The 19,827-nt window shown below is 36.5% G+C and overlaps 2 protein-coding genes across 6 annotated transcripts in view; one reads left to right on the top strand and one right to left on the bottom strand.

Annotated features, from left to right (window-relative positions):
* Positions 1–4,391, top strand: part of LOC129429020 (low density lipoprotein receptor adapter protein 1) — a 38,580-nt gene extending 34,189 nt beyond the window's left edge. Inside the window, exons 9-10 of one of the 3 annotated variants that reach the window (XM_073855936.1) lie at positions 1,267–1,295; positions 3,424–4,391. In XM_073855936.1, coding sequence (XP_073712037.1) covers positions 1,267–1,295; positions 3,424–3,470 — 76 coding nt within the window. In that variant the 3' untranslated portion in view covers positions 3,471–4,391. Of the gene's footprint in view, positions 1–1,266; positions 1,305–3,423 lie in introns of all 3 variants that reach the window. The other 2 variants (XM_073855937.1, XM_073855935.1) reach the window with 2 other exon arrangements.
* Positions 4,392–7,563: 3,172 nt separating this feature from the next.
* fndc4a (fibronectin type III domain containing 4a) overlaps positions 7,564–19,827 on the bottom strand; it is a 42,663-nt gene continuing 30,399 nt past the window's right edge. Inside the window, exons 4-6 of one of the 3 annotated variants that reach the window (XR_012358620.1) lie at positions 16,747–16,836; positions 13,564–13,803; positions 7,564–9,102 (exon numbers count right to left, since the gene is read on the bottom strand). Coding sequence is in view for 2 of the 3 variants with exons in the window: in XM_055185458.2 (XP_055041433.1) it covers positions 9,064–9,102; positions 13,564–13,697; positions 16,747–16,836 (263 nt within the window). In the remaining variant the exon portion in view is untranslated. The remainder of the gene's footprint in view (positions 9,103–13,563; positions 13,804–16,746; positions 16,837–19,827) is intronic. The other 2 variants (XM_055185458.2, XM_055185460.2) reach the window with 2 other exon arrangements.

The following is a 19,827-nucleotide window of genomic DNA, read 5'->3' as shown; positions in this document are numbered from 1 at the left end:
ATAAAAACTATTAAAGTAGATGTAGAGTAGATATATTTGAGTGATTCTCACGAAAACTTGGTTTTGAAAATGACAAGCATGAAAATGTAAAAATTGCTTAAATTTACTTTTTTCCCACCAGACATTGAAAAACAAAGTCTGGAGTAAATGGGAACATTAATTTAAAAACTTTTACTTATCATTTAACACTTTTTGTAACATAATTTAAAAAATTAGTCCTAAAAAATCTCATTACCGCAACAGTCAGAAAACATCAACACTGACATATTTTCAAAATGACATGACAGACCTGAAAGAACATAATTTGGAGATTCTGCACATGCATTTAAAATCAAAGTAGTATGCTTCTATTAATTAAATTAACATTTAATAAGCATCTGTTGCTGTAATGATAATCAAAATGTCGTGTAAGCATTCTGACAAGACAATATTTCAAATTAACTGTAAAAAAAATGATCTTACCTGGTAGCCATCTTGAAGTAACTGGTCCATGTGCTTGATCACTCAAAATCAAACTTTATTAAAATTCTGTATGTGTGCTTAAACTGTTCTCAAAAAGTGTTGCGGAGGATGAGAACATCAGGCATGGACACATCATTTTCCTAATTTTTCTTCATTATTATTATAATACATGAATATTCAGTAAATATTTTTTCTGTCATCTAAAGTAGTCTAGCAAAACATCTATTTATTTTTTTTCTTAATATTTTTGTGTTAATTTGATTAAATTACAACATAACGCATGTTCAAACACAGCCGGACACGTTGCGGTAATGAGAATTTCAGCAGAAAATGAGATAAAATTTACAATTATAAATTCTTATGTTGAAATCACACATTGTGCAAGGTAGAACACAGTATTGTGTTAATTCTGATGCTTTTTAATGTTACTATATTACACATTTTAAAGCTAAAATCATTAGTGCCGTCATGTTTCAATGGTTTCGTGAGAATCACCCATTTGCTGTGAGTGACTAAAAGTTGAATCATGAAGGATGTAATAGACCAGGTTTCCCCGAATCTTGCCCTGGACGGCCGGAGTACTGCAGAGTTTGGCTGCAACCCTGATCAAACACTTCTGAGCAAGCTAATCAAGGTCTTCATGATCACTAGAAAATCACAGGTGGGTAAGTTTGATTGGGGTTGGACCTGAACTCTGTAGTGCTCCTGCCCTCCATGGTGGGATTTGGGGAACCCTGCAATAGAGTAATGTAATGATCCGGCTTCAACGGTCAACATCTTATCTCTTTCTCACCTGCCATGCAGCAGTAAGGAGGTGGAAGAGATGGACGCAGGTAAGTGAGGTGAGATATTTTCTTTTATGGTGCATTTACGGCAGACGCGGAAGAGGTGGCAAGCGCGAGTGATTTACATGTTAAGTTAATGCAAAGATGCGAAAAGGCATCCTGCGGCGCGGTAAGCCATGGAGCGCACACGCGAATTGTTGGAAAATCTGAACTTTGCCGAATATTCGCGCCGCGTTAACCAATCAGGAGCTTGCTCTAGCAGTGACATGATTACAGGAAGCGAGCGGAGGCAGAAAAACAAAACAACAATGGTGGAGAATCATCATCACTACATGAGACATCTTCGTACTTTTACAGGAATTAAAAGGATCTTGTTTGGAAGAGTGAGGAGATCGAAAAATCTGGTAAGTTTACTCAAGTTGAGCTAAATAAGCCACTCCCATGACACGAATTTACACGTGAATGTCTCGAATGACTAGAATTTCATGCATGACTTTTATGCGCGAAAGAAGCGAGTAAACTCAAAATGTTCAAGCGTCCAACTACACACGAATAGCGCGTTTGTGCTGCCTCTTCTGCGTCTTGTGTGAATGCCCAGTTAAAACTTTTCTGACACTTTATTATCATCACACTTTGTTTATTCTGCACTATAAAAAGTGAAAAGATGGATCAACTTAAAAAATTACTTCAATTGGTACCACCTAAAAATTTAGTTTTTCAACTTATTTTAAAAACTTAAAATAGTTTAAGTGAAAATTTTAAAGGGACACTTCACCCATTTGCATTAAGCTTTGTATTGTTAGAACCCCAGTCATGTTTTTGAATAGTCGTGCATCATTTCCTCAGTTGCCACTGAGACAGGAGAAATACAGATTTCAGTGTTGCACTTCCTTCTTTCAATGATGTAAAATCATCATTTTGCATCATTGAAATCAGGAAGTCCAATATCTTTCTTGAGGGGGTGAGACTACAAACACCCCTTTTCTCAGTCAAATAGGCACCAAATTCGAAATGTATGTTACATTTCGACTACAAATATGATGCACTTTCAATAAAGATGAATGTTTATACGGGTGAAATGCTCCTTTAAGTAAAAAAAACTTTAATTGAAGTAATTTTTTAAGTTGATCCAACTTTTCACTTTTTACAGTGTGTAGTTGCTACTGGAAAGATGTCTTTTCAACACAATAACAAACATTGTCATTAAAGGTGGGATGCATGTGTATGTAATAATATTTCTTGGATTCTAAAATTTTGAGTTAATTCAACTGAAAAATATTAGTTGACACAAAGATTTTACTTTTTAAAGTAAACTAATATTTTAAATTGAATTAACTTACAATTTTAAGGCAATCAGATAACTTTTTTAAGTTGAATTAACAAATCTTTTTTTACAATGTATAGTATTTGCTCAAATCTCATACAACGTCTTTTAATGGCTATGTGCTAATATATATCTCACTGGTGGAGCATTGTGTTAAAAGGCATGAGTTTGAACCCAGGGGACACACATGCTGATAGAAAAATAATACATACCTTCACTGTTAAAAAAGTGTTATAATTTTTTTGTTTAATTAACTTTTGATTTACGTCATATCAACTTACTATTATTTATCTTGACTAGAGATGAGTTGCTTCAACTTGTAGAATGAAGTTGACATATTTTAACTATATTTTGTAAGTTATAACAGCTCATATAGGCAAGATGAGTGGTAGTAAGTTGAAATGACTTGTAAATCTTGTATAAGTTGATTAAACAAAAAAAGGAAATATTTTTTACAGTGCAATGCAATGTATTAATCTACTGTAACCTCTGAAATCCAGAAATTTGTCTTTTGAAATAAGCATTAACAAACTATTTGGTGCCAACTCTCTCAGGAAAAAGGTACAAAAGCTGTCAGTGGGACAGTACTCTTAAAAATGGTCCTATGTACCACTTACATTAGATACAGATATGCATAGGCCTACATTTTATACAAATATTTACCTTTGAGGCACTAATACAGTATGCACTTAATGAAAGGGTATGAGAGTGTATCTATTTGACTTTCCATTGTTTTTGTTTCCTCTGTGTGAGATCAGATCCCAATGATGTCATTTTTCTTTTTTACATGTCAATTATTCATATTAGATTTTATCTCTCCATCTTTCATCTCCGCTCCACTTCCTCCATCAGGCTGGCGACATCCCGCACCAGAACCGTGTCTGAAGATGCAGCAGTGAGTCCACCAGAACGTCTTTTATCCTTCAGCAGCGACGACTCCGACTGAACACAAACACACACTCCAACCAGCCAATCAGAAAGTGTCCTCAACACCAAGCACATTTACATGCGGACTGCAGAAAAGAGCACTGCCACAATATCTACAGCACAACTGGAACACTTTGTACTAGCAAACAATAAGGAAACAACTTACAGTAGATGTGCACAATTTCAATATTCAACTATATGACTGATAAACTGTTGAATGCCAATACTTTCTGGAAGATCAGGGCAAGCTTAAGCTACAACGTGGATAAAATAACGTATTGTTACACATTTAATACATATTCAAAGTAATTTCTTTAAAACTGTTTTAAAGCATTGGTGCTATTTTTGGTCATATTATTTAAATAGGACAATACATTGAAATGTGTACTACTTGAAAGAGACTGCAAATATGCCTGTTTTTCAGCCCAACATTTTAAATGTATCCCGCACAGGTTTGATATACTGTAATGCGCTCTTTTGCTTCTGCTTATCATAATATTTAACTAACCATGTCAACAAAACTCTCATCTGAAGAGCAGATCAAAGCCGCTGCAAAGCTTTCAGGCAATTATTTTGCATTATTGATATTTACATACTATGTTTGTATTTTGAAGTAGTATTTGAATTTGCATACAATAGGCCAGGTTGTTTTTGCTTAGGCAATCATTACAGAAATAAAGCTGGAATTATTTTTACATTGGGGTACACACCCGAATAAAATGCTGGGTTATTTTCCACCCAGCTTTGGGTCAAAAAGGGACGAACACAACCCATTGGGTTGCAATTTAACTTGCTGGGTTGTTTTAACCCAAAATGCTGGGTTGTTTTAACACATTGTTGGGTCAAACATAAACTTTTTTGGGTCAATTTAACCCAACAGCTGGGGTTGTCCCTTTTTAGAGTGCAGAATGCAAAAAATGATTCATTCATTTTACTCAATTTTTTAAGGTAAGTGGTTGCAATCAATTTATTTACATTTAAACAACAATTTTTTTGTTTAAATGTAGCTTAAATAAATTGATTGCACTTACCTTAAAAAATAAATTAAATGATTTTTTTCAGTGCACCCTTAGAAATAAAGATGCAAAAGTTGTGACTGGGCAGTACCCTTTAAAAAGGTACACATTGGTAAATGTGGCCTAAAAATTGGTACCTCAAAGGTACCTATCTATACAGGACATTTTAAAGGATACTGCCCCAGTGAAAGCATACATTTATTTCTGAAAGGATTTTTTCTTTTGAGGACCAACATATATTTTGGGGAAAGGATCCAAAACAATCCAAAAAGCTTCTCAGTCTGGTTTCCAAAAGTTTTATAAGTGTTATAAATATGTACACGATTGTGTTTCATCTGGTTTTATTGTTTGAACTTGTCTTATGAAACTGGTGAATTGTTACATTTTCAACTTTCAAATATATGCAACTTTATATAACGATAACGAACAGGGCTGCATTTGTTTTTACACACTGCAACATCAAATGAGATTATTAAGCTTTCAAATATTACATTAATATCAAATATTTGTCACATATTTACCAACTGTAGACTAGATCTAAACAGAACAGTGGCTGTGAAATCACTCACAATTCATTGCGTATTTGAAGTAATAAAATGAATACAAAGCCAGTGATGATAAAAGATATACTGTATACTTATTATGGCATGCATGAATAATGTTACACTATCAACTCCTTATATCTCCTGAGCAAACATCTAAATCTATGCCTAACGTGTAATAATCCAGTCAACAGGATATAAGAAAGGATTATAAAAGTGGAAAAACAACATATTGTGGAGGGGTTATTTTCTCACAGTAAATGTTTTTTCTGTAAGATTTTGCTCTGCTTCATTCTTGTGTTTCAACTGATACTGACCTGTGCTGACAATACCAAGGTCATGGGTTTTATAAAGTAGAGAAACGCATTGATTTAACTGACATTAACACTGAACATAATTGATCAAATGTTCACTTGAAATGCACTGTAAGGCTGCCAAATGCACACACGTAAGCGCTGACCAAAGGTTATTAAACCTTGGCCCTTAGAAATAAAATATGAAACATTTTTACTGTTCAGAAATTCTCTGAGTTTCTAAAAGCTACAGTTTAATGTTAAATCATTAAACGCTGTCATTCCAGCCCTTTTAAAGACCAAAGTGCACACTCGAAAGATCTGAATCACTCTAAAATTGTTGAAACTTCGATAAGGTCTTTGATCCCAGTAGATCTGTCAGCGTAGTTTTTAGTATTTCATTTTACCATTAAAATCTATTTTACAATCTATTTTTCTGCACGTCTGAAGGTGAATTTAATTTATTTTTATGAATAGCAGTATTGATCAGGTATACCTGTATTAGTTCAGTTAGTGCTGTTTCAGTTTTGATTAATAATCTTAAATATACCAGTGTTTTAATCATTTGTATTGTTTTGATGTTGGCTTGTGTCATACAAAAGAAAGGATCGCAATAGAAATAATGTAATAAAATCAGTGTATTCTATTAAACTAAAGTTTAAATAGTTTAAACAGCAACAGCCAAAATAATAACAAACAAGTCGTCATGTGACTTGAGATCTTTAAAAAAACATCAATGATTTCTTCAATACTGTATAATCAGTGATTAAACTGTGATTAAATGTGACCCTGGACCACAAAACCAGTCATAAGTGAATAGTGACTTAGGCAGTCTGCATTTTGTTTGCCAAAGAGAATACTCATATGGGTTTGAGGCGACATGGAAAAAACAGTTTGCAACAGACCAATCATTTTAGTGAGTTAGCGCTATGTGCTAGTTAATGCTATATGTTATCGTTTAGGCTGAAGTTTTACTATAGACGTTACAGTTATGTTTTGCAGGTCCATACTCAGAAATGTAAATTAACAATCTCCAAACAATTAATTCTTCCTCAAATTCTGTTTCTTTGTCTGATACAGGCAGTGTTGTGCCTGAACGAGTTCATATTTTGGGCGAACGTGAACTAAACGTACTGCCTGATGAACGTTACTGTGAACTCAATCATTCTGGTGTTTGTGAACAGCACGCTCTCTAAGGGCGTTTTCACATTGGCACTTTTGGTGCACACCCGGGTTCGAATGACGTCCGAGTTCAGAACCTTTGGATGATGTGAACGCTGTCTTCTGAACTCGGGTGCGCACCCGCGTACCGTACTCGAGTCCGCTTAAAAAGGGTGGTCTGGGGTCCGGTTCATGTGAACTCCAGAACAGTTCGCTGCTAATGTGAGCGCAATCGTACCAAATCGCGGAAGTGAACCGCTGTTAATTACGTATTTTGTGGAATGTCCCCACTAAGATAACTCAGAAATACTACAGAAACACACTTGCGTCTGTCTGCCGCAAATATACTAAAGTCGTTTAGACGACAATGGTCTGTCCGCCGACGTCAGCTTTTGCGGAGGCACTCAGAAATCATCTCTCTGCTTGCAGTTTTTCAATCTCGTTTACAGCGGTTGCCAAGCAACGAGTATGTGCCGGCTGCAGCTTGATGATACAAGCGTACCGCGGTTCGGAAGCAAAAATAATATGCGAACACAGTCCATGGGAGGCATGGGGAGGGGGGAGCAATCGAACTCGGGTTCGGACCAGGCAATCGCACCAAATGTGAAACCGCCCTAAGTGTAACGTCATTCAATAGGGTACCAGATTTTCTTCCAGGCGAAAACTGTAAACAGGCCTTAATGTGTAGCGGAAAAAACACCCAATCTGGCAACACCAGCCACAAATGTTGTGAAAATGATAATGAATCTAAATGTCATTTGCTTGATGGTTGAATGCACCATTAAATAAGTTTCCCCATCATTAGACTTAAAAAGTCAAGTTTTTCAAAAAATATTCATTCAATTTACTACATTTTTTTAATGTAAGTGGTTGCAATCAATTTATTTAAGCTACTTTTAAACAAAAGTTTTTTGTTTTGTTTTTCCAATTTTTTTTCAATGTAGCTTAAAAAAATTGATTGCGACCACTTACCTTAAAAAATGAGTAAATTAAATGAATAATTTTTTCAGTGTGTGCCATTATGCCAAAAGATAAGATAGAAAACCAGAAACATTTATCAAGTTCTCATGATCTTTATTAAAACTGATGATAAGAAGAAACAGAATCTACCAAAATTGTTGATTTGTGTCTCTCGCCCACAATGAAGCAAAGAGCAAATGTAAAATATGAATTTAGAATCACTAACAACAATGCATGCACTTCTCTTAATAATATATCTTAATAATAAGCAATAATTCAGTCATGACATTCTTTCAATTAATGAAGTAAAACATATTTTTATACACTACACAGTGATTAGCAATTTTGTACAATATTCACTTTGGCGCAATTAGCAATTAACACAGTAGGCAGAAAACACATTTACATACTGTACATAATCTCAACATTTTAGTTCCTGAACACCTGGCTTTATGAAAAATATTCACTCTTTTATTAGAAGTTTGAAAGTTAAATATGTTTTATTCGATAGCTGCTTTAATCACTCTTCCTTATAGGACCCCTCTTTAAAATTGAAATAAATATTGCTAGATGTAATTAGGATATTGTATTTAAAAGTTGAACTTAATTGACAGATTGCAAGCAAAAATGACAAAACTTATATCTTGTTTCAGATAAGACACACATCTCATCTACCAGTTTACCGTACTTTCGGGACTATAAGCCGCATCATTCAAAAATGCGTCATAAAGACGAAATAACATATATACAAGTCACAGTAGACTATACGTCGCGTTTATTTAGAAAATTATTTCACAAAATCCAAGCCGAAGAACAGACATTTAATCTGGAAAGGCAAGTTATTCAACTAAACAATAGCAGACAGAACAGCAGGCTGAATAGATGTCTGTACGTTAAAGTAATATTATCAGTTATTTAAACAATAAACCATAGCATACAGAACTTACCTGGAAGGTTGAATAGGCTAAAATAACCAAACAAGCCAACTAGCGTGAAGTTCGCATACTCGTCATTCCACATCACTGAATCCACTGAATTACATAAATACAGAAGCAGCATATGGCGGATTCTCGCGGCTGTAGATGGTAATGTTGTCTCTTGCCCCATAAATGTCAAAATTAATTCATACTGACTTAAAAGGCGCACCTGACTATAATACGCAGCACCAGCCAAGTTATGAAAAAAACGCGGCCCATAGACCGAAAAATACGGTAAACAAACAGTTCACCCAAATACAACAACTCTCATCATGGAAAGTTCATCCATGATTTATCCAGATACTCAATTTGAGGATTTAACCTTCCAATGTACTGCCACAAAATATAAACATACAGTTGTACATTATCTGCATTACTGTATATGTTATTTACACCACCACTTGAGTAGATTGCATTATTATAAATACATCCAAGTCTGTATTTGAGTGGGCTGAGCGTTGGCTTCAGGGGCAACCGATATTACGATACAGCCGACGTGCTGTTCCGTGTGGATTTGTGACTGCTGGTAGATGAAGGAAGATTTGAGTGACATATTTCATCCTGATACTGCAGGTGCTGCAATGAAGGGGCGTGACTGACGTCTACAATACTCCCATCACACTTCAATGATGTTGATCGATGGTACAGACTGGAACTGCAACAGACAAGAAGATAAACGCAGGAGCGTGATTCTCCTCCGATGGCCCATTTCACAACAACTGCAGTCATTTGTGCGGTAGTCTGGCAAAGGATGACTGCTTGGATTGATGTATTTGCAGCTGAAGTGTATTGTATACAGGACTTGCTCACATAACAGGAGATAACATACATTATTTTGGTCTTTAGCAGTGCAGTATGCTGGAAACTGCATATTTTAAGTATCGGAAATGTGAGGCATAGAGGGGCGTCACCATCGCATGGCCCGGTATTGATTTTATTGTGCATTTAAAAGTCTTGGTCTTTGATGTGTTACAGCACTAATGGTCATATAGTGGAGAAAGTGAAATGTGAAGCATTTTTTATTGCTGTACATTTCTCATGGGGAAAGAGCAAAGAGAGTGGAGAGGATGAGGAACAGGGATCAAAGGCAAGCCGAAGTTTTTCTAGCCAGGATCTATTTTAGATATAGGCCATTAACTGTTTGTGCATTGAATTTTATTATGCTAAAAATGTATTTTTAATTTTAAAATGAAGTGCAGTGCTTGTTTCCTGACATTCCACTTCGGGCTGTATCGCACTGGTACTAAAAAAGTACACCTTTGCACAGAAGTGCATATTAATACTTTTAATTTCAGACTGATCTCACGGAAAGTTGTGTTATAGTCACCAAAATTTTATACGTTTATTTGTGTCCAGGACACGAAATTGTGCCTTGAGCACGGGTGTCTTTTTTGTGTCAGTCGCACAAATTTCTATAAATAGTTTTTCATGTCCGTTGCATGACTTTCTTTATCGTTTCATTTTATGTATTGTTTTCTGATTTTTTTTACCATTGTCGCAAAGGGTTGGGGTTAGAATCAGTTTCTGTTACATTTTTAGACATCCTAACCCAAACCCCAACTCCAGGCGAGAATAGTTTTAAAAGTGGAACAAAAACCTTTAGAAACCATTACATCAAAGTACATCCTAACCCAAACCAATTTAAAAATAGAAAAACAAAAGGAGAAAACAATACAAAAAATGAATTTGTGCGGGTGACATGAAAAAGACATTCATGCTCAAGGTATGAAAAAAGCTGAATTTTGTGCCATGTATACATTTTTCGTGACTATAACACGACCCTCCATGAGATCATGTTGTCAAAATTACATTCTGGTACTGAATGGATACTGTACACATCTATGCCTAAATGGTACATATTTTACCATTATTCCAGAACGGGACCTTTAAAAAGGGTAATGCCCTGAGTGTCAGCTTGGGGCCATTTTTGACTTTATGACAGTGCATGGTTGGGTAAAATATGGTCAGACCAAACTGTTTAAATTAAACCTAATTAATGTTAATTTATAGCCTGGGTGCCAGCCGAACTTAGCCCCACCCACAACATTATAGGATGGGAAGTTCGATCTGGAGTCACTCCGTTGTGCCGCAACTATGCTTAAACAAAAACAGTTCAGACCAATCAAATTGTCAGGGCGGGCTTTATATGATGATGGACAGATGATCAACAGTAACGTAATCAACCACTTCACAAAAGAGCGGTTGTGTTGAATCCGTTTACAACAAAGATGGCTGCTGCTGGAGAATTGAGATGTGAAGATTCTGCCATCGAGTCTGTTCTAGGGGCTAATCACACCAACTGCGCTTTAAACGCTTGGAAACGTAAGGCGCAAGGCACTGCCTTTTTTTTAAAAAGAGCAGTGCTACGCTGCTTTTTATATTTGCTAAGCAACCACCGAGTGAGCTGTGTTGTCAATAAAATATTGAAGCGTGAGCGCTCTTTTGCTGTTAACTGTCATATTAGCAGAAACTTTAAAAAGAGGGCGCTTGCTCTGACCTTGTTTGAGGGTGAGAGGTGCACAAACACGCAGGAGAGAGTGAGCGAGTGGAGTCCGGTTCTTTAAAGCAACTGTAAACTTCCCTTACCACAAAGGCCCACCTCTCCCCTCATTCGATTGGACAATGGAAAGACGCGAATGACGTCGGGCCCTTCTCCGCTCTCAGCGCTCCTTCAAAAGCGCGTGCTGCGGCTGGCGGCAAAAAACGCAAGGCGCTCGGCGCGCATAAAAGGCGCCTGAACTGCCATAAACGCTTTTGGTGTGATCAGCCCCCTAGAACATATCGACAGCCCATTGATTTTAAAAGAGGAACAGAGAAACGCGATCAAGGCATTTTATTTGGAAAGATGTTTTTGCCATCCCTCCTATGGGATTCGACAAAACTTTAATTTATCAGCTGGCTCCGATGGCTGCTAAGAAGATGGGACACAATGAAAATGGGCAACTCGGCGTGCACGACAACGTGGATATAACTAGCGATTGTTGCCAGCTCCTTTTTGGAAGCCCGTGGATGAAGTTCATCTAACATACAAATGGTCTATCCAATTGAGTGCATTTTTTGTCCTGGTTCGGTTGAAACACGCCCCATAATCCCAGCCCAATGGAGCGGTATTAGACTCAAATTCTGACTAGAATTGAGTATGACAACGTCATACTAATTCAAGTACTAAGCAGTCTCTTCTTGCTCATCATAATTTGTTATATAATAATAAATATGTAAAAGAGGTAACTTTACATAATTAAATCAGGAAGATTCCATTGAAGAAGTAAGCCTTTAAAAATATTATGTATAATGTTGTTACCAAAATTTCAAATAAATTACAGTGTAATTTTACTTAATTTAGGGGCGGTTTCCCGGACAGGGATTAGACTAGTCCTAGACTAAAACATTTTTAAGAGCTGTTCAAACTGAAAACAACTTGCACTTACATATCTTAAAATACAACAGGGCCCTTTGTTTTGCCAAAAAATGCACACAGGTAATGTTTTTAGTAAGGCATGCTTGTTAAAACTAGTTATATTTCCATATTAAACTAAGGCCTAGTCCTGGATTAAGCTAATCGCTGTCCGGGAAACCGCCCCTTAGTAACTTACTTTAATCTACTTAATATAAAGATTTACCTAATTTCCATATTTCCTGAGCATTTTCTTACAAAATCGCATTGTGTCTGCAGAAAACCGTTTTTAACCTCTTAAAGACGTGTTGATTACTTCTGTGAAGGATGGATGCACTTTTCTGGGCTTCAAAGTCAGAAGTTGTTCCCTCATCCATCCCATACCGCTATAAGTTTGCAAGAGCAAGTACGTTAATAAAACAACTCCAAATGTGTTCGTCTGAAAGATGATGGACATATTTATCTTGGATTACTTAAGGGGGAGTAACTCATGGGGTAATTTTGATATTTGGTTGGATTATCGTTTTAAATATATTATTTTAAATGTTTTAATTTACATAAAAATGTATAAAATGGTACCTATTATATTATATATCCTCTATAGAATCAGCTATGTCTGTCTCTTTCTCTAGGGCTTTTTTCCTCCTAGGACGTTTTCCTCCTGACTAAAAAAAGCTGGGAGTTTTTTTCTCACAGGGTTTTTGGGAGTGCAGCTGACATTGGTTTAACTTAGCACCCTCTTCTATACAGTATGTTACATTATTACTAAGCTCCCTAGTACGGTTTAATTTTAGCCGCTGTATTCTGCTGCATACATATGTTGTCCATCGATTTTTCTGTGTTTTCTCCTGCATATTTTACCCAACCATGGTTTGAAAAAAACCAACACTTTTTTAGATTGTAAATAAATATAAATGTCACTTACAGGCTGTTTACCATTAATGATGAGCCAATAAAAAGGTAAACAGTAAATTCTAACATTGCCTGAAACAATATAAAGCTCAGACGTAAGGTATACAACCGAAAAATGCAGCTTTTCAGATCAAGGAGTCAAGGAATGCATGAGTATAATAAGGCAGATTCGGTATACGGAGAAACTGGCCATCACTGTGTGTCTGGTCTCATTCTATCCCGCTGGCAGGTTTCAGGAGACAAATGACAAAAAGGTTTTTCAGTCAGAGGTATTGGCAGGTAGTGGGCAGACAACCTTTTTGAAAAGTAAGATGGATAGCTATCGAAATGATTTTCATTTTCTGTTGTAGTCTTTCTGTGGGTTTTAAGTGGGATTAGGTTGTTATCATCTTCCTCAGAGTCTAAATGTTTGCTAATTTGTTCATTAAGATCTCAGGGGAATTATGAGTTATATTTTGTTATAAGGGAAAGACCAAATCTACAGCTGTTACAAAACAAATCTGCTCAAATCGGATGCAAATTATTTTGTTTATAGAGTATAAAAGTTGACACACAAAAGTAGATTTGCCTCCAAATGAAGAAGAATCTGAAAGGCAGGAGACTTAAGCAAAAGTCTATTATTCTTATTCCTGTCAAAAAGGCCTCATCTATAAAAATGCCTCATGAAACCCAAAAGATATGTTCATTTTTGTATGAAAGTTTATTTTAAGGGGAATGCCTTTAGAAGATCTGTATAACTGTACCGTGATATTAGTAGTAGCAAATGCTTTGATGTTAAGAATGAGATATTCAGGTTTAAAGATATCCCACCTTGCTCCGAAGCAACCCTCCACTGTGATGCTCTGGTGTGCTTCTCTCTGAGCACGGTTTTACCTTCTCTTTACTGTTGCTGGAATCGTTGTCCTTTATTATGTCATACTGACGGCAAAACAGGGCAATAACAGCTGCAGACACACACAAGACATGGTGAAGATGTACAAAGATTCCCTGTACAGATTGTGATTGAACTGTTCAAAGGTGTGTAGAGACAGAGACTCTGTTCATCCAACCCTATAGTAAGAGACGAATATTGAATTAAACACACACAAAACTGTCCCCAGTTCACTTCTGTTTACAAAAGCATAGTTCATGGGTTCTGATGGGAAGAGCAGCAATAAACCAATAATTGCACCTGGTAGAGCACTTTTAATGAATATGGCATGTTCATACTGTATGTTGCCTAGCAACAACAGACAGACTACAGGTAAGAAAATTAACTAGGCATCAGATGCAGTGAAAGGAAAGTTAGTAGATGGTTGAGCATAGTGCTGTACTTTGTCATTTGGGACACAGCTATAGTTTTTGTACGTCACAGGGTAATATTAACTTGTCTGACTCTGTTCCATTTTAAGTATACCATCAATATTGTGTTGCTTTTGAAATAAAGCTGGCATGTTTAGTAATTGAGGAAGTCAAAAGCTGAGTGACTGTGTGTAGCTTTGTAATGAAATATACTGTAAGTGGACGCAGACTCAAAAATTTGCATTATTTGGCAGAACATCAATTTAATCGTGCTGTCATTTCACAAATTGGAAATTGGTTTTCTTGACATTAAGTTTGATTTTGAACTGAAACACTCACCCAGAGCAACAATGTATTGCTTAAGTCATTGCTTTTTCTAAGCTCAAATGTGAGAATGTTAAAGTCTCTAGCTAAGGAGAAAAGTCTAAGCGCAGTGTGTGATGTCATCTCTTATGAACTTTTAAGGAGACAAATGTGAGAGTGTTAAAGTTTATGTCTCAGGAGACAAGTGTGAGAAGTAGGACACTCGAGCAAAAGTCTCAATTTCACGTTTATATAACCTTATTTATGTTTAGGAAAAACATTTGAGATTAAAAAGATCTCAATTTTGATTTTTCTTTCCAATGGACAAAAACCTTATATAGCAGAAATCTGCTAGAATCGAGTATACCCCCTGAATCTCTCGCAGATAATGGTGAGCACTAGTGCATGTAGCTCATTTTACATACAGGAATTAGCACAAAAGCATCTTTGAGTGTTAGATAAACACTCACCTAAAGGATTATTAGGAACACCTAATAATCGATGCAATAATTGATGCAATTATCTAATCAACCAATCACATGGCAGTTGCCTTAATGCATTTAGGGGTGTGGTCCTGGTCAAGACAATCTCCTGAACTCCAAACTGAATGTCAGAATGGGAAAGAAAGGTGATTTAAACAATTTTGAGGGTGGCATGGTTGTTGGTGCCAGACGGGCTGGTCTGAGTATTTCACAATCTGCTCAATTACTGGGATTTTCACGCACAACCATTTCTAGGGTTTACAAAGAATGGTGTGATAAGGGAAAAACATCCAGTATGCGGCAGTCCTGTGGGTGAAAATGCTTTAGAGATCAGAGGAGAATGGGGCGATTGATTCAAGCTAATAGAAGAGCAACTTTGACTGAAATAACCACTCGTTACAACCAAGGTATGCAGCAAAGCATTTGTGAAGCCACAACACGCACAACCTTGAGGCGGATGGGCTACAAGAGCAGAAGACCCCACCGGGTACCACTCATCTCCACTACAAATAGGAAAAAGAGGCTACAATTTGCACAAGCTCTGAAAAATTTTGCCTGGTCTGATGAGTCTCGATTTCTGTTGAGACATTGTGAAGGTAGAGTCAGAATTTGGTGTAAACAGAATGAGAACATGGATCCATCATGCCTTGTTACCACTGTGCAGGCTGGTGGTGTAATGGTGGGGGGGATGGTTTCTTGGCAAACTTTAGGCCTCTTAGTGCCAATTGGGCATCATTTAAATGCCACAGCCTACCTGAGCATTGTTTCTGACCATGTCCATCCCCATGACCATGTCCATGACCACCATGTACTCATCCTCTGATGGCTACTTCCAGCAGGATAATGCACCATGTCCCAAAGCTTGAATCATTTCAAATTGGTTTCTTGAACATGACAATGAGTTCACTGTACTAAAATGGCCCCCACAGTCACCAGATCTCAACCCAATAGAGCATCTTTGGGATGTGGTGGTACGGGAGCTTCGTGCCCTGGATGTGAATCCCACAAATCTCCATCAACTTAAAGATGCTATTCTATCAATATGGGCCAACATTTCTGAAGAATGCTTTCAGCACCTTGTTGAATCAATGCCACGTAGAATTAAGGCAGTTCTGAAGGCGAAAGGGGGTCAAACACAGTATTAGTATGGTGTTCCTAATAATCCTTTAGGTGAGTGTATATATAAACTAGATATATGTAGTTGAATTAATTGGTTCTTAGCCAATAGATTTCTGTGTATTCCCATCTATAAAAAGAGACAGGCTAAGTCCCTTTAAATGTTTGATTGTCAGTGTGTGGGGCTGTCCCTGCTCTTCATGTTGGACACGTTCTGCATCCTCGGGTTGAGCGATGAAGACAGAATTTCTTTCAGTATTCTGAGCTGAGCTGTGCAAAGACATTCCCTGTTTGCTGGAGTGGCTTTCGCAATTGAGCGCATGAAATCATTTGTGACAGGACGGCAATTGGTTAAGTGCCTTACGTAAGAAGAGAAGCGTTTCTCTATTCCCATGTACTTCTTAGTTTTCATATTTTATCACTTTAATGCAAATTATGGTTTTTCGTGCATTTCAGAGTTGGCATGTAAAGTGGAATTTTAAGAACGGCTTACCTCAAGTGATATAAAAATCATTCAGGTGAACAATTAATAACCATTAACAGATCCATGACAAATTAAGATTCACTGACTCTCTCTTTCTCTCGCTCTCTCTCTCAGTGGTAATAATTAGTAAGGTAATTAATGTTTGTTAATGTTTGTACTGTAAGCACAGTTCTTCTCAGCAGGCACTAACAGGCAGGGGTGCATTTCCCAAAAGATGTGCATTCCAACGAAAATTTGAGCATTGGGTTGCTTTATGTGAAAGTTTTCTGGGACTAACACATGGTGATTAACAGATTCACACATATTCAGTGTTCAACAGCATCTCACCTGCCCACATTAGAAGTACGACCACAATGATGACCATCTCGCCTGTCTGTAGCTGTCTTGCCCTATCCAGGCCTTGGACAGTCGGATCATCTATTAAAAAAAGAAATTGATCATCTATTATTAAGTGATTGTATTAAAAATTGATCAAAAACTGGTAAGTTATAACTGTTAACTGTTGTATAAGTGTTCCACTTTATTTTCATTGGACACCTGCTATCTTCACTATGCTAAAAAGTGAAACCATAATATTTAAAGAGTTTGGTTCCAAAACGCGATAAACGCCATTTTTGAAAAAAATGAGTTACTGCCAAAATCAGTATTATATCAGATCAGTATTTAAAAGTAAATTCTTAATTTTACGCAAAATCCAATATCCGCCGTGTTATTGTGTCATCTTTTCTCCTTTTTTTCCCAAAATGCGATAAACGCCACTCCTTTTTTACAGAACGCAATAAATCCATTCCTGATATTACAGCCCACCAGTCACGCAATGTAAACAAACAATGGCGGCGCGCTGAGTACACGGAGTCCTAGTTTTCCTCATCTACTTTGTACTTCGTGATCAACAAACAAAACAAAATTATACTTTAATTGCATTGCTAAACCTGTGATGGTTTTCTGTGACGGGAAAGAAACGTAAGCCATCAACATCTAATAATTTACGCAAGAGACACTCGGGTGCTTGTTCTCCCGACAGCATCAAGCTTCTCATGCTAACACATTGACCCCAGAGGATCTTATGAAAACTTTACATTATTTTACTCAAAAGTCAACGAAAATCGAGCAGGACCAAAACATTTTACAGCTGATCACTGTGAAAAATGTAAAGAGACGACGTCAAGTATAACCGCAGTAATGACAGTGCTCTTAATATAACAAAGTAAGTGTTTTGGTTAATGCCATTAATGTTCATTTTTTAATCATTGTATACCACTAGTCAACTAAATAAATATAAATGTAAAGATGAATGTACATTTATACATTGATTTAATAGATTTATAGCATTTTGAAATAAAAAACTGTCATGGATTTATTGCATTTTGTGGAAAAATAATTCGTTTTTATAATAAATCTTTGAAAATCAAGTTATGGATTTGAATTTTTTATGTTTTTATAACCTAAAGATGCTATTTGAAAGTTTGTAACAGAAAATAGTGGTTTTCATCTTCTCACTTTCTTGGTATAGAAAACACGTTTTTACCGAAATTTGTCAAAATGGATTTATTGCGTTTTGGAACCAAACTCTTCATTTATTGATCCAATCCTATCAATAAATAGATTTTTTTAAAAGGGACAGTTCACATAAAAATGAAAATTCTGTCATCATTTACATATTATTTTAAACTCAAATGTTTATTCAAAGCAGTGAAAGTGAATGGTGACCAAGTCTGTCATTCAGACTTACATTATGTTTTGTCTTCGACAGATTAAAGAGTCATAATCCGAATTTTAATTGAACAAAGACAATTTAAACAATGTCATCTTTGCATTGAAGGTGACATGGTTGAACAAATGACACTTAATGACAGTTGTCAAAAACGTGCATAAAATATCCTTCATGTTTATGACCCGTGTCAAGTCATTATTATTCAGGGGTCCTTTCAGTCTTTATCGCACCCCTTCAAGTAAATTGTTACTGTACAATTCTTTTTACAAAAAAAAAAGGTTCACTGGCTCGTAATCATAGGGAAATCATTTTTAGTGCTAAACCGCACCTATACCATAAGTGGTGTTATAGTCATACTTTAGGTTTTACAAAAGTGTTATATAGGTGCTCTCTGCTCTGTAGCACTAAAAATGGTTCCCCTTATGATTACGAGCTTTTAGTACTATTTTGCACCATTTTTATATGGGGCTGTTGAATGCTTGATTCTGGTTGGTTAAAAGGTGTTCCAAGGGTATACATTATTTCATTTAAATTTTTTATGCATTATTAAACACACACCTGACCTGTCAAATGTCTTAAAATAGTCACCAGAGCAATGTCTATGGTAAGTGTGGTATAAGCGGAATAATTGACTCAGGTCCTGAATTATTTTAAAATAATGCACACACACCTCTGCTGCAAGGGCCCATGATGCGAAGCTCCTCATAACATGTATTTAGCCTGTCATGTGTGTGGTTCATCATATCAAAACCATGTTTATCATGCATCTTGTCAAACATACGAGCCTGCTGCAGATGCTTAGAAATGGTTCATGATAAGAGACACACGCATTTGCCAGATATTCATTTAATCTCATGTATAATTAGAGTTTTTTGCAAGTGAACTGTGAGTGCTGTCTTTTCTTACACTATTGGATATCATTACATATTGAGGGATTCAGCACCCAGTTCAAGTTATGCTATTTATTTATTAGTAAGTGTGAGCGTGTTGTTGTTTCATACAAGTGAAAATGAAGAGCAACACACATGACACTCCGAACACTTATTTTGCATTTGTGCCCCTCGGATGAGAAGTCACCGGCCGCCACTGAATACATTTTATATAAATACAGCACAGACAAGAGATTAACAAAAACGATGAAAATATAAAGAATACAACAAATAGAACTAATAGCGAATAAGCGAATTTGAAGCGATATATGTGCAGAGAGTTATTATTATCATATTTTTGACGGAGGTGGCCTACCTAAATAGAACGATGACAGACTTTTTGACAACTACACTAAGCTTAAACCATTAAAAAAATACATTTTTTGCAAAAGTGTGCTTGCTCTGGTGCCGCCAATTTAGTTTGTGCATCCTCACATTGGAGTCCCAAGTTCATGTACAAAGTTTGGTTTCAATACATTAAAGCGTTCCTGAGATATGAACGACTTTCTGTTTAGCTGCGTAAAATTTTAGACATTTAGTTTGGGCTGTGACGGGCAAACGCTTCCGAAAATCAAAAATTCTTCTAGTAACTTTTGTGAGGCTTGGTCCAAGGATTGTGTATGTCGAGTTTCGTGAAGTTTGGACAAAATTTGTGACCTGTGAAACTTTTTTAAGGTTTTCTGTTCTATCCAATATGGCGGAAGAACAACATGGATCCGTGACGTCATCTTCTCAAGCAACTTACACCGGTACTGCCCGAACATT

The sequence above is a fragment of the Misgurnus anguillicaudatus genome, chromosome 18 (assembly GCF_027580225.2).
Source record: "Misgurnus anguillicaudatus chromosome 18, ASM2758022v2, whole genome shotgun sequence".
NCBI lineage: Eukaryota > Metazoa > Chordata > Actinopteri > Cypriniformes > Cobitidae > Misgurnus > Misgurnus anguillicaudatus.
This window is presented reverse-complemented; position numbering and strand designations above follow the sequence as displayed.